The following is a 16196-nucleotide window of genomic DNA, read 5'->3' on the forward strand; positions in this document are numbered from 1 at the left end:
GAAGAATCTAAGGCATTTGGTTGTTATTAGTGTGGAGATAGCTGACTCACACATGCAAAAAATTAAAGAAACTTACAAATGTTAAAATGATTTTTGTTTTGTTTTGAGGCTATACAGCACCAAACCACATCCTGTAGTACAACAGATCTTTTCCATTTTTATTTATTTTTATTGTGCAGTATCATATCAGGTTAATAAAACAAACAAGGACAATACTCTTATTGTCTATCCCCATATTTTATTATTTTTATTTAAATATAACATACTATACATTGTTGCTCAGTGATTTTTGTTTCCTTTTTAAATCCCTAACCCTGTTTTCCTTTTGCTCAGGAGTCTGTTATGCTGAGGATGACAGAAAACAGAGCTTATAGTTGAGGATCTGTGATACTCTAGATAGAGTGTCTGCAGTTTGCTCCCACTATAGTGGGTATTACAGTATACCAAACACACAGGAATCAGTGATTCCTTCAAGGTTTTTTTTATTATCATTTTTTTTATTTATTTTGGTTAATTTTCAGTAACCACTATTCATGTCACAAATGGCTCCTGACTCACTTTGAAAAAGTGATTTTTGCCAATTTTGGCCTCTGAGCAGCATGGTGTTTTGAGTATTATGATAATATTTATGTATAATCCCTCCCCTGAACAAGTCACGTAGGCAATTCTGTCAAAAGAGAATTTCTTTTGTACCCTAAATGTTCTTTAAGTGGTCATCCAATAATGCATTTGCCCAAGCTCACATTGAATGTTCACTGTGGGTGGTCCATTATGTCTTGTCAGTTTTAATTATCAATTACAAATTTTAAACAACAGAAACTTGCTTTTATCATGGCAGTTAAGTTTTGCTGTGACCTGCAATTACATTTAAAAGCTGAAATTATTATTTCCCTTTCTAGAAAAATCATTTGTGAAGAAGAAAGCTGGAGATAAAGTACTGTGAAATACAATGTCAGCTATCACCTGAAATGTTGTCTCTCAATGAATTCCTAGTTTTAGAACAGCTGACTTTATTTAAGGACAGGAAATACAATCTGACCGTTCTGTATTTTATGGGAAAGCTATCATTTTTTTGCCTTTTTTTTTTTTTTCCCCAAAAGATCCCCAGCTAGTATTTAAATAACAGATTAAGATTGAAGTGCTGGTTAAACATTGACTTAAATAAGTTATAGAAGATTTCAGCAACACCAGCCTTTATAGAGGTTAAACATTCTCAAAAAGACACATCAAGCAAGGCTCTCCTTTGTACCAAAATACAGTTTCCAAACAATAAAAAATAAAACAAACTTTTTCACAACAAGAAATATTGAAGATAAAACTGCAGCATCAATATAATCTCATAGTTATCACTTAAAGTATTTAGAACAAAATAATATTATACTACTTTTTTTTTTTTTTTTTTTTTTTCTTACTAGAGACACTGCAAAGGCTTATTTATTTATTTAGTGGAATACAATGTGAAGACAGTGCTACAAATTGTTTGATGTACTGTTTTCTATTTATCTGCTCTAACAAAAAAAATCTCAATATGGATACATTGGTGAGCTATCCAGAGCTCTCTAAAATTACAGACTAAAGCAAAACATAAAACAAACCTTATGTACCTTTAATTGAACAGACTTCATATTATGCTTAACTTTGTTATACTGCAGTTGCTCAAGTTAAGCCATGGGACTAGTAACACCTCATAAAAATGTGCTGGATATTATGTATTTTGAGCCTTCAGTTACTATGATGGATATAAAAGGCATGCTAAAGCTGGATACCAGCACAGCTTTTTTGTTGGCTCTCATATATAATATACATGTGAATAATAATCTCTGATAAATGCACGAGCATGATTTTGGATTTCCTGTCCCTCAGTCCTTACATAGGTATCACTTTCCACTACGTGCCTGTGATTCTACAAGCTGGTAACAAGGACCAATGTGCTGAATGGGTGCATTAACTGAATAAGGAGTGCAGGACTGTGTTGTCTTCATGCTTACCTTTCAGAGGCCAAATTTTACACTTGGGAATTATGCACTGTTTAATCTTAACATTTGCAATCTCAGTGACTTTAGCAGGGCTGTCCACATCTAGGTTCCAGCCTAACACTTGCTGCAGAATATTGCACTGATTGCAACGCATTAGATCTTAGTTAAAAATTGAAATCAAGATCAGATGAATATACACACAGATGCATTGACACCCAAGTACAGGTGTGGCCCCTCCTATCAATTTCAAAATAGCAGAAAGACCCTTTGAACAAAGTATTTATTGAAGTTTGTTCTTGAGTGCTGGTAAGTAAAAAAAAATCTCAAACATAAAGACACCCAATACCATAAATCCAAGCACTGCTTGTTTGGTCTTTTTGCTTAAGTGCAAGACAGGTTAGAAAAAAAATGGATTATACACATTAAATTCTGCCTTTAAAGCCTTGTCTAATACCTATTCTCAGAGTACTTCTGTGGTTTTGATATTTTAACCTATCCCCCTCTGTGTGAAGTACTGAGAAAAAGGGAAAATAACAAAGAAGCAAATGAGGAAAACATTTCAAATCAAAAAGATATTTAACATCCTATTAAATAAATAACTTAGAAATAAAAAGAAATGAAGTTAGAACATACAAGCAAAACATACTATTCGTTTTGTTAGAACAGTTTACACTACTTTGCTTATATTCCTTAATCCTATCCATTCTTCCACAAGGCTTCTCCAGAAATGTCATTATTTGTGCATATGACCCAAGTGCTTCCAGTAAATGCTTGCGTGTCTAAATGTTCATTGGATCATTAGGCTTGAACGAGCAATCAAGGTCTTTGATATGAGCTAGTATTCCATAAATAACTTTCCCCATGAAGATCACTCAACAGATTGTCTCACATCCCCTAAATTCTGTTGCAGAGATAGAAAAAATTGTTCACACTGGCAATAACTTCCATGCCATTTGATCCAGCTTGTATCCTGATAATAAGATATGTCACTGAACTAAATAAAAGTATTTTGTGTGCCAGCAATGAGTACAAAACTTTCAAAGGCTTCCCCTGCTCCTTTTCAAACAAGCAGATGTCTGCACTATTTCTTTGCATCTACTCTTCAAGAGGATTACCTAATAATCTTGACATAAGAGCCTTTGGTTCAACTGCATCGATAAAACAGCTCCTTCATTTACGACATTACTACCATTGGAAGAAAGTGAGCTGAAGTGTTTTTCCTTCTTGTTTTCTGTCCTCTCTTTGTCGCTCCCCTTCCATTCAGGGCCACAAACATTTGCCTTCCATTGTGTTTCCAATTTAAGGATGCATATGTGTTATATCCATTTTCTTCTATTCTTTCCTTCAATTTGCAATCACTGTTAAACTCCTTCTGTTAAAAGAAGAAAACAAATACTCAAATTCAGAATAAACATAATCTTTCAGAGTTGCAACATACTGAAGGTAGTTTCTAAAAATATTTTGGAAGATTTCAGTGTTCTGTATGTGACATTGTTTTAGGATTCTACAGTGTATTTAAAGAAGAGTTCAGCTGTGTCCACAGCATTTAAAGCAACATCAGTTAGACTACAAAAAGTGAAACCAACAAGAGACATAATCAATTATTCAGTGCATTATTATAGCAGTGAAATGACATAGGTCACTCACAACTGAAATTATACTTCTCTGTGTTGGAATGTAGCAACAGTATTAAACCAAATTTTCAGTCATAAATTCAAAGTATGAGGTAGCAGTCTTGGAATCATCCGTCATATTTCAGTTCTAACAAATACAACCCTTAAATATCTTGAACCAGATTATTGATACCATATGTTAAACATACGCCTACTTCTTATTTAAAGTAAGATGCTTTGCACTACACTGGCCATGAAATGTCCTTTTTTGAATGGGTGCAAATCACTGTTATGCTGATGTTACAATGGATGTGAAGCCTGTGTACTTTGCTGACCTGAAGAGAGTCTTAGCCTAAAAATGATCCTAGAACAAAAGAATCATTTTGGTTGGAAGAGACCCTCATGATCATCGAATCCAACTGTTGACCCAACACTGTAGCTAAATTACTGTCACCTAAGAACATAATCTCTGCATCTGTTAAACCCCTCCAGGGATGGTGACTCCACCACTGTCTTGGACAGCCTGTTCCAGTGCCTGGCAACCCCTTTTGGGAAGAAATTGTTCCCAATATCCAATCTAAACCTCCCCTGGCACAACTTGAGGTCATTTCCTCTTGTTCTATCACTTGTTACTTGGGAGAACGACCCCCCCATCCCCATTACAACCTTCTTTCAGGTGACTGTAGAGAGCCAGAAGTCTCCCCTCAGCCTCCTTTTCTCAAGGCTAAACCCCTCCAGGTCACTCAGCTGCTCCTCATAAGACTCATGCTTCAGACCCTTCACCAGCTTACCTTTTTGCAGGAGAAAGACAAGGTGGGTGTGGGACTGTGTGGGGGGCCACAGAGCTCCCCAGTTGCAGGAAGGTTCCCCAAAGAAGCAGAGAGCATTGCTTTGCTGGTGTGAACCAGCACAGGGGATTTACACCAACCAAGGAGAAGGCCCCGTGCCACCTTAATCATGTATGATCCTGTATCTTATTTACCAAATAAACTTGAAAGCAATTTTGTGCATGATACAAGCGATTAAGGTTTTCTGTTTTTAAAGGACAATCACTTGTCAATTTGTCAGAAAGAATAAAAAATACAAGCATGTGCAAGCATATAGGGGGAGACTATTAATGTCAATAATGTTAAATGCACTTTTACACAGATCTGCTTCTCTATAACGAAGCCAAGAATACTTTGTTTTCACAAACAAGTAATTCCTAGACATAAAACCCCTCAGTTTTATGAAGTTATATATAATCCATTTAGAAGTCTTTTGAAAGTAGGGAATTTGCAACACGCTTAAATCACAAGCAAAAAATAGCATTTTGTTGTTTCTGCATTTCAGAAAATAAGATGCTATTCACAGCTCAGGCAGAAGCATATCAGAATCTCAGAGTATGATATACTAACTACATGTGGCATTTTTAATGTGTCTACAAACACGACATGAAATATCTCTGCATAACAAAACAATTTTCATGGTACAGATAAGAATTTCAGGCATGTTTTATCTTTTGTTATCATCAAAATCCTTAGATATTCTGCTAGTAGAGATAAAGAAAGTATCCACATTAATAAAAAAGACAGAAGGCTATTAAAAATATTTATTTTCCATTCCTATTAATTTAAATTAGAATTACTAAACTAGCTAATGTTCAGTACTTTAATAAAGTAAGAATTCTTGGGTCTATAATTAATGTTTTACCTATTTGTTGTTGAGACCATAGAACATACGTTTATGTATTTGCAACAGAATTGTGCATATTCAAACTCAGTTTGGCTCACAAAGTGCTCTTTGACTTTGAAATTAGTAGTTAGTTGAACAATGACTGTTGGGGAAGGCACTATCAAGAGAAAACTCTACAAAACAACCCTTGATACTGCCTGTATTCACAAAGCTACATATAGATAATTTAACATTTATCTGCTGTAATATACCACCTCAGGTGTCAAGATATGAAGAAGGCAGGCGTCTACCAATCACAGTTCTAAACGGCAGTAACTTCTATCTGCTAGCACCTTATTTTGTTAAAGAAACCAAATAATAAGTCTTCTTTTGCTCCCTCATTCCAACCAAATTCAGTCAAACATAAATGTCAGAGACATAAAATTTTCTCAGAAGCTGAACTGTACTCAAATCCAAACTTTTATCTCTATTATTAGATAATACAGAGAGAACAGATAACGGTGTGATGTGGTTAAGAAGTCTTATTGGCAGGTGTTTGACTGTTAGGCCAAGACTGCCTTGCTCATTTCAAACAAATTTCAGCATAACCCTGCACCAGTGTCTATTGTGCACATGCTTAAGAGTGTTTTTACAATTTTTATTGGTTCTGTTTTTCATATCCATCTGCAAGCTGCCATGCTGTAGTAATATGAGTCTAACTGCAGGTCTTGGGAGGATGGGAAAAATAATAACAGAAGCATTCTTGAAATCTCTGAAGTATTATGGAATGGATTTTGATAAGTCATTACGTTTTGATTTTATGATGTGAATATTGAAAAATTATCTCAGCTGGAATTAAAAAAAAAGCTTTCCACATTCGTATCCTCCTGTCAACACTATTTCTAATACACTATGAATTACTGAATCTTATGGCAGCAGTTTCCACCTATGGCACATGAAAGCTGCTTTGACTTATTTTGTGTGTATGGCGTTTGGGATGGATTCCCACCACACCAGCTGCAGCTAAACAACTTGGGTAGGAAAACTTCCTCAGACTTTGGGATGAATGCTCAAAAATTACTAAATTAAATGCCATAAACTGAGATATGTGAACTGAAGATAATGATTTATGCTAACGCCTCCACATATGTACAGAAGCATACCCATGATCAATGACTGTAGTTTAACTGACAAATGGTGACACTGTCAGCAGGTCAGGATACCCTTAGATCTGTCTTTGGTGCAGAACTGAGCACTACTTTTTCTGTATTTCTGACCAATGTACTTCTAGAAATTAAAATGCACATTTACAAGAGTTTAAGAAACATTTCTCTGTTCTGGTCTTTCCTTAACGTGACTCTTCAACACTGTTCAGGAGCTTAGAAAGTCGGAGGTAACCTTTCAGACAAGGACTGACTTGAAACAGTGCAGATGAGGAAGGACAGTTTTTAATGTTTGTATGAAGTAAACCCACTCCACAGAAACAATTCCTTAAAAAAGAGGGTCAAATGACTTCAAGCCCCTCTAGTCTCAGCTGAGACTGGCATGACTTTGTTATTTTCAGCAGAGGCAGGAGGCTTAGCTACATTGCCTGAGGATAAACCCAGCCCCAGTACCTATCTGTGACTTGCTCTCATTAAACCCCATGGATGTTCTGAATATTGAGCAAAATCTGAAGACTGGCTTGTAACCTTTGCAGATGACTTGAATAAGTTTACGTTTATGTGGGCTCAGACTCACCGGAACTGGCAAAATGTTGCAAAATCATAAATCAAACCAGATGTAATATCAAAACAATTTGGTGTTTATGTAACCATGTAGACATGTGAGGGTCCACTTGAGATTAGTAGTCAGATTTATAGATCAAATTGCTTCATATTACAAATATTTGAATAGTTACTTCCCCCCTGCCCTGAATGTATCAATAATGCTAAACATTCACAAATATAAATAGAGTGTATACAGACAAATTTCAAATGATACCCGAATTCTGCCCAGTCAATGCTTATGCTGGGCCACCTGTCCAGATCGTGTTTTTGCCAAGAAAGGTTGGACCAGATGATCCTTGATGTCCCTTCCAACCTTATATTCTATGATTATCTATCTGCTGATACATAAAAATGTATCTCTCTGTACTGCCCATAAACTTGTGTATTAATTAATACAATCAATTTAAAGCTGGCTACTCTAGAAGTCTTTCTGGAAGTTGTAATTTGATAATATGATGTGTCTGCTCCATCAGCTGAAGTTTCCAACATCTCATATACACTTTATTCCACTCCCCCTTTCCCCACAGCTACTGATAAACTACTGATAAATGTGACCTTACTGTAGAAAAACAGGCAAAACCAGCCTCAAATATTATATTTTGTAGGACCGTCTCCATTGACCATGACTTAATAAGAAACCTGACTGAAGCAGTAAACAGAAGAAATCTCAGCAGCTGCTTTGGTATAAGCTTAACAAACAAAAGAGGGCTTGTGGTGAAGGGGACTGCTGGTTTACCAGAGGATGAAATTTTGATGAAGAGCTTATTTGAGCTCTAATTAGTAGTAATACACAGACAAGTGGGGTTTTCAGTGGGTAAAAAAGGGAGCCGTGCTGATTACTGCAACCTGTTTGGAAGGTGAAAGAATACTTACAGAGCCATAGACTTTTCCTTTCTTGTTCATGGCTAAATAATAGTTGCTCTTAATGGACTTAACTGCCACGACTCCAATTTCTACAGACGTTATCTCCAATATGCCTGAAAAACAAAATTTGAGCTATTCAATCACATCATTAGAGGACTTTCTTACTACAGAAAAGGCAATAAACCTGAAAAACACCAAACTTCTACTATTTGGAACCAACTGATCAACAAAGTTTAGGAAAATTCTTCTCTAAACCATTGCAAGAAAATACACAAACATTGTTTCTATTAACATGTTTTCTTTGCTAACCTTGTATTTTAAACCCCATAAATACTGAAACAACTTCATTCTTCTTCACATAGATTTTACTAAAATTTATCACAAGAGATATCTGAACCACAGCATTAAATTAAATCTATAGCATATGTCAATAGAATGTCAAAATTTACCCCAATCTTCAAAACCAGTGGTAACCTATTTATTCCTTGTAGGACATTTAGATAAACTAAGTCTCTTGGCTGCACTGAGTTGATAAATTCACTTTTGGCTAGTATGTTGACATTTTGGGATATAGTGAGACTAACCCTAAAGGCCATGTTATCTTTGTCTTTCAGATATCAGAAACATTTTGCTCTGTTTGTAATAAATACAATTTTTTTTTTTTTTCTTTAAAACAAACTCTTTCTGTGACACTGGATGGCTCAACAGGCCAATAGTGGGAGAGAGAGCTTTTCACCTCTATGTTTTCTGGCCAAGAGCACACTGATTTGAGAATAGTAGAAGTCATTACAATTTAAACAGCAACTTCAGAGACCCCTTTTTGGCTATTACTAGAGTGACTGGAAGGCTCTGTTTTTTAGGCATCGTGTCTTAATACAGCATAAATATGACCTCAGCCAAATAACTTCTAAATGGTTTATCCAGGTAGTATGCCTGGCTCCAACATTTTTAATGACATTAAAGTAGTCGGAACAACAGCCCATCTAACCCAGTGGTTGGTAATGGGGAAATTACAAGAGGGATAAAAGCGACAAGAAATTGTAAACAACACTCTAAACTGATCCAAGAAATAAAGTGATGAATAAAACAGCTGGAAAAACATTGATGAGTTGCTACCTGCTTAAAAAAAGAATCTGCAATAACATCCTGCTAAATACTTTCGATGCTTTTTGTCTGAGCAGGGTAGTACTGGAAAATTCATATGTTTTTTCATTTAGTTAAAAATTCTTTATGTTAACCACATGTCAACTGAAGCCAACAGTGTAACATGGTGTTCAGTGCTTTTTCTGGAAATGCTGATTTTCTGTCCCTGGAAACTGAATGCAGTCTGTTCACTGTGGAACCATGTAGATGTGTGCAGAGGAGATTAGGAGGAAGTTCCTTCATTGTAATTTTTTATGAAAATGGCTGCTCTAAATACAATGAAAAAGCCATTCAGTAAGGCCATTAGACTGGTCTAAGCAACTCAGGAGTGAGGGTGTTGCTTGTTCTGTAACTAGAAGTAGATGACTTGATGCTAGCTGGACAGCAAATAACTCACAGCTGTGAGTCAAATACTAAGAAGTAACAGCTGATTTTTATTGGGAGTAAACTGGTGATACACTTAACGTGTGTGAAGAAGAAAGAGAACATCAAACTAGGCAACTTAACATGAAAGACCTAATTTTATTGTCATGAAAGAAGAGGTAGCCTTTCCTGGATGCATTTTAAAATATACCTAGAATTCTATACTTATATAAACTACATAAATTCTTATATGAAGTTAAACTCCAGTGCAATTAGCAGAGGTTTTGTGTTTACTTACCAAAAAGCATTAGGTTGGCTACAGCTACAAGGTCTATAGCCAATGCATATGAGAAAGACTTCAGTGACAACTGCAGGATAAACAAGAGTATGTCTAGGATCTAGTAAAGCCCTTCATTAAAAGTGTCATATTAAACCAGAAATAATAATATTAAAAATAAAGTTTATTGTTCAAACTTATAAAGAGCTGAAAGTGGAGCATTATTTTCTTTAAAAATCGATGTCAAAAGGCAAATATAATTGTTGACAGACACAAATTATCATGTATTATTAAAAAAAGAAAAAGCTGATGAAGTCTTCTAGTGTAAGATTTTTATGGTAAGATTCTTAATGGCAGCATGAAAAATCAGCAGTTGTAAGAATGGGTTTGCACATACGAACTATGAAAACTTCACCTATGCTGTGAATGATCTGCATATCCACCAAGCTTCTTACAGCCATGTAAGAACAGTTCTACACTAATGGCCCCTCAGGCTGGAAACCGAGACTTGAACACACAGCATGAATGTGCAGTTACATACAGCACTGCAATTCTGCTACCTGTGAGGGAGTAGGAACAACGGTTCCAAAATCAGCTTAGTCCATCATCAGTAGTATCCAACTCAGTAGCAGCAAAGGCCCTTCTGATATCTGGAGCTGCCTAACTACTGCCAAGCAGAAAAGACATGGCCAGTTATTTAAATGAAAACTCTAAACACAGTTCGTGTTAGTTACTTAAATGTTAGGTTAGCTGTGGAATTAGCACAAGGTGCTTAGGTGGAAATAAGAGGAGCTGTAGCTCATGGGAACTCTGTAACCTAGCAAAACCCAGAAAATGTGGGGAAAAAGTCAGTTGAGATCCATGACCAAGTTTTAAGGGTGACTTTTCTAGTGTTGCAAAGAAGCCAGATATAATTTTCCATATATAAAATGAAGAGAATTATACTCTGTAATGTCAAGTTGTGAGGCCTCCATAATTAGGTCTTGATAGTCAACTCATATATACCAGTGTCATGCCCTTCATACAAACAGATCAGTGAGTCCATGCCAGCCAAGGCTGGTAATGCATATGCTTGTACTATTCTCAAAATGTTGCTCATTTTCACAGCAAAGAAAAGACAAAGTTGTTTTCTTGATTTTCTGCAAGCACATTAATACAGAGCAGTAGTCTTTAATACTCCTCTACCATGGGACACATCCTACAGTATTTGTACTCAAAATCAAACAGACTTAAGTGGAGTACCTTATGTAATGTGGATGACAAGCTATTAAAGGGTAAGAATGTGTTGTGAACACTGCTACATCATCCATGAGTGACATGTAGTGGTTTTTGGCTGTTTGTTTAATTTTCCATGCCAAAAAGTGATTAGAAGAATTGAGATAATTCTTTCTACAAAAATAATTGCTGTAACCTGAACTGTCACACCAGTAAAACCAGGCTGGGTCCATTTCTAACAACAGGAGTAACAATACCAACAAAATTATACTTGTGTAACATGGGTCAATATTATTTTTTTATGTTGAAATTGATTAAACCAAGTTATATTTTGGCATATTATCCTTGTAACAGTAACACCATATTAGACCATTCAATTCAATTCACTTGCAGCTGAAGGAGAAGAGTGCTTAAATAATAAACTTGAATTAGCCCATTTTACGTCTTTTGCACTTGAATGATGGAGATACAATGCTTTTCAGTACAACATCTAAGTTAAAGTAACAGCAGCAGACATATAATTCATGAAAATAAAGCAGTTTTTTCCTGGTAAAGTTTGTTTGCAAGCTCACACTCTGTTGTATCCCCACTGGGGCAGCTGAAAGGAGGTCAAGAGGAGAAATGTTACTACATTTACGTTATATCCACAGTAACTAGCTTGATAATACCTAGTTACACATTACACTACTTAACTGGAGCCAAATGTAGCCAAATGTTTGATCTCATCACCAGTGTTCCTGTATTTATTCTCACTGAGTATGTTCTGTCTGTTTGGAAGTTGAAAAACGTATAGTTTTGTATATTCTAACCTCTGCAGTTTTTAGGGGAGGGAAGGGGACATTTTAATGGCTGTTTTTCTTCCAAATGAATTTAATTGTCTAGATCTATTACCCCTTGGGTAACAGGGACATAATTTGGTACTTATCTACCTCTGTACACCCCAGAAACTCCACTGGAATTACATGGTAGTTACAGACACAAAACCAGCTTTTGTCTAGATCGCAAATTATTCAGTATTATTTTCAGATTTTCTCAGGAGGAGATCCTCCCATGAGTTTGATAGTAATCTACTGAAGGCAACAGGAGTCTTTGCATTGGTATCAGTGATGTAGACACAAACTTCAAAGGTCAGCATGAGAGCACCAACTCATCTGATATGGATCTACAAGCAGAAATCATAAGGACTTTTCAGAAATTTGAAATAGATTAGATTTAAATCAAATGCCTTTGATGTAAGGGTGAAAATATGTATTTGATTATTCTTGAGTCATTAATAAATTCAACAGAAATGTATAAAAAAAAAAGAAATTGAGGCATACAGAATGAAGGTTAAAACTGCAGGATTTTAACCATCTAATGAAACTGACTTCTTTGAGGGCACAAAAAAAATAGTGTTTTCCTCAAGGCTCATGTAGTACAGTCAGAGGACGTGACTGAGCTCTATACTGCTACAATAAAAAAAATAATTTCCAATGGCTCTCAAGATTGACTCTGTAAAGTTTCATATTCTTCAAATGCTGCAGGATTGCAGATAAGAGCCCATGTGTAATCATAGACAATATAGCTGAAAGGATGCCAGACCACTGTGGGTACTCCACTGGCCCTAGTCAGGGAAGTTATTTTTGACAGATGATTGTTCTCAGGCATCTTTAAAACATGAAATTCTGTGACCTCCTGGGTAACCTGTTCCACTATCTACATCACAAAGTTTTTCTAGTGTCCAATGTAAATGGCCTTGTTGTAATTTAAGCCCATTAATTCCTGTTTAAACAGTAAACTAACACAAAAAAAAGATACTTTTTTTTTTTTCTTTGAAGAAGCTTTTTACATATTCAGGAATTATTATCACACTTACCTATCTACTACCAATTTTTGCTCTCTAAACAAGCCTGGTTTTTCAATATTTTCTTTAAAACTTTCAGGTTTTCTAAACCTTTGAATATCCCTGATGCTTATGCCCACAGAATGGCCATAATAGTGTTAATACATAATGCTGATTCATGCTTCATTTGTGATCCACCACCCTCAGATACATGGAAGAAATATAAGTAAGCATTCCTCATTCTGTAGTTGTAAATTCAATTACTCCTAATTAAACATTGTACTTCCCACACAGCCCAGTTAAGTGGCCTCTTTTTTGTTTTATAATTTCTATAATTTGTCAATGTCATTTTGAATTCTTATTCAGTCCTCCAAAATACTTGCAAACATTCCAAGTTTCATATTGCCTGCAACTTTTTTAACCATATTTTCAATTCCTTAATTCAAGTTATTAATGACTTTTTGATTAGGAGATACCTTGAAGAGGCTCTTGTGGAACTTGATGCTTTTTTTCACTGAAAACCTGCTAATACCTGAGTATGGACTTCCATACTGTAAGACTTTTACTTAGATTTTCTTTGCTGACAATGGTTAAGAGAATATGATTAGAGAAGTTAGTTTCAAAAACAATTCCCAAATTCATGGCATCTACTGCTTCTCTCCTATAAATGAACATTTTTATCTCATCACAGTTGAAACCTAGGTTGGTTTGGTATTACTTCTACTTGATTAATTCTTTGATTAATTCTGTTTGGTTTTTAATTTCTTAGGTGTTTGCAAACATACATTTAAAAATTACTTTTCCCATATTTTTTTCTCAGGCTATGCTGGCTTGTCTCTAGGTCTTTGTTTTATCCTCTTCCAAAAAGGAGCTTATATTTACTACTTCCTCAGTTATTTAGGGAGTCGTTTTTCTCCTGAAGTTTTCAGAATGATTCTCTAGAGTCTTGGCCAACCTACTCAGTAGAATGAGTAAATTTTGTCAAGTGAAAAACAGATTAATCATCCAACTCATTTTCATTTTGTTCTTTTTCTATTCCAACCAATGTAAGCTTCTCCGTGTAGCTCATGTTTATCTTCTGTGAAGACTGAAACAAAAATGCATTTTAACATACTCCCTTGTATATTTCTTGTATCTAATACTATACGATTGCTTGGGCTTGGGCATTTCCATTCCTTGAAACTTTTCACTTCAAGAAAATACACAATGTAAATAATCTCCATGATATAATGTTACTTGTAATCAGGCTTGATAATAAGCATTAAAAAAAAATTAATATTGTTGGAGGGAAAATTCTTTCTAGGAGTTACTCATTTCTGGTTCCATGCTTTTATGAACTTGGCAAGGAAAATAAAATAATTTACAAATAAATAAAATGCTGTGGCCTCCATTATGGTTTTAAAACAGATAGCACAATATTATCTTACAGCCACAACTCTCTAAACTTCAACAATTACAACTAATCTTCTTTGACCACATCCACTGTAAAAGCATGGTTTTCAATACCCAAAACATTTCCAACTCATTATAGTTAGAAATATTTTAAATATCAACTTGAGATGTGCCCTGTAGCTATGCATGTGTTCTCTTTACAGGTCCCAAAGGCTAGAAATATATTCCCAATAGAAACTAAATATATTTAGCTTAAACAAACAGTATTTTTATAGTTTATAAAAGTGATCATTATATAAATGAAAAGGCGACAGAAAGCTGATTGCCTGCCTTGCTCTGCACAGAATGACTGTAAAAAACATAAGTGAAAAATTGCACTTACATAATTCTGTTCACTAATTCCAAATGTATATTTTTTTACAAAAATGTTGTTACTATGAAGCAAAAGAATTACAAAATATCCTAGAACTTGAGTGAAATTATGTCAAGCAATTTCTTAGGAAAGACAACTTAACAGAGTATCACACTTATTATCACAGCAATACTGCAATGGATCCAAACATACCCTGCAATGAGAACCACTTGATTCTGGGGCCAAATTCAGCTTCTTTGCAGTGTGAGGCAATGACCATTTTTCTGTAGCTGCATCATTTGTGTAATAAATTCTTAACACACCCTTTAAACATCTGCAACCCTAGTTGCAGTCCCCTTAATGTAGAGAAACAGATCACCTCGCATCTTTCTCCCCCTTTCAGACTTTATCCCATCTATGTGGAAATCCACAGCCAGTCCCTTCCTCCCCTGCTTTTTCTTCTGTCTGCAGAAATATCACAGATGAAAAGTGACTTGAGCTGGATGGAATGTGATGATGACTGAGAGCTTCCAAAACTTTTTGGTTTCCCAAGTGGTGGCAAGAAGCTGGTGGGCCTATGAAGGCAGCCGTTGCTCTTGGTGGGTAACTAGAGAAGGCAGAACTTGAAAACATTCCTCTAAACTGACTTTTCTGGGATTTCGTTTGTGTGCCCTCCAGGGACCTTTGGTGAAGGGGTACCTTTGACTGTCATTGGCTTGCATTAAACAAGGTTGGTGATAAGGCACAACATTAAACATTTAATAATTCAAACAGCTGCTTCTAGTACGTGGCTTGAAAAAGAGAGAAGAGCTTGAGAAGAGCTTGCACAAAGCAAGTTGAAAACATCCCCAAATGAGAAGTTACACTGATATTCCTATCTTTTATTTGTTTTGCATGGAATTATTGACAACAGAAAGACAGTGGAGTAGAAGATAAAACCAAGATGTGCTAATCAAGATTTTGGAAGCTTTTTCAATGAAGCAAAGTTGTTACACTGAAATGTAATCTTACAGACTTTGCAGTCGTCTTTGGAAGGCAGCTTAGTATAAAAAACTAACAAGCCATGCCACAGTTATGGGCAGAGATCTCAAATAAGAACAAGTCCAAACCATAACCTGAGTTTTGACTTAAAACTAAAACTTTATTTGAATATGAAGTCAGTTTGGTGCTTTTGATTATTATTTAATATTTTCTTAGACCTTATCCTTCCTGCTCTAAATCAGAAGTGAAAGTACTAAAGACCACAAAGCAAGCCGCTAACATGTAATATTTAGATCAACTATAGCAAAAATGTTAATGTCCCATGAGCTTTTCAGTCCAATTCCCACATCTGACGCATTGGATAAGCCTGAGATATGTATCCAAACTTCTGGAAGGCTGTGGGAATAGGACTTCTGAGCCTTCCTGCATTAGCACAATATCAGTGTAAGATGTGAAATCACTGTGGTGCATAAAGACAAAGTAAAAAACTAATTATTAGATCCCTTTCTCAGACCCACAAGGGGATTAAAGGAAAATAAACTGCTTCTCCTTTCCTTATCTACTGTCTTTATGGCTCTAATTTCAGAGCAGAGCAAGAGCTACTCAATCAGCAGTCCTCTGTAGACCAAGGAAATAGCAGTAGTAGAGTACATGGAAAGAGAGAACATCATTAGTGATGCAAGAGTGAGAGCTGTTCTTTAGTAAAAGAGGAGTTTAAGTTTAGCTATAAGAATGGCAGGAATCAATTTAGCTAGTGTACATCCTGACAGGTAACA

General features: G+C 35.6%; 1 protein-coding gene across 4 annotated transcripts in view; it reads right to left on the bottom strand.

Annotated features, from left to right (window-relative positions):
- Positions 1 to 993: 993 nt before the first annotated feature.
- The window catches only part of FGF10 (fibroblast growth factor 10), a 116277-nt gene continuing 101074 nt past the window's right edge, over positions 994 to 16196 (bottom strand). For all 4 annotated transcript variants that reach the window (XM_065045172.1, XM_065045171.1, XM_065045170.1 and 1 more), the window contains 2 exons: positions 7885 to 7988; positions 994 to 3348 (listed from right to left, as the gene is read on the bottom strand). In XM_065045172.1, the coding sequence (XP_064901244.1) occupies positions 3151 to 3348; positions 7885 to 7988 (302 nt within the window). In that variant the 3' untranslated portion in view covers positions 994 to 3150. The remainder of the gene's footprint in view (positions 3349 to 7884; positions 7989 to 16196) is intronic.

Source organism: Columba livia, chromosome Z (genome assembly GCF_036013475.1).
Source record: "Columba livia isolate bColLiv1 breed racing homer chromosome Z, bColLiv1.pat.W.v2, whole genome shotgun sequence".
NCBI lineage: Eukaryota > Metazoa > Chordata > Aves > Columbiformes > Columbidae > Columba > Columba livia.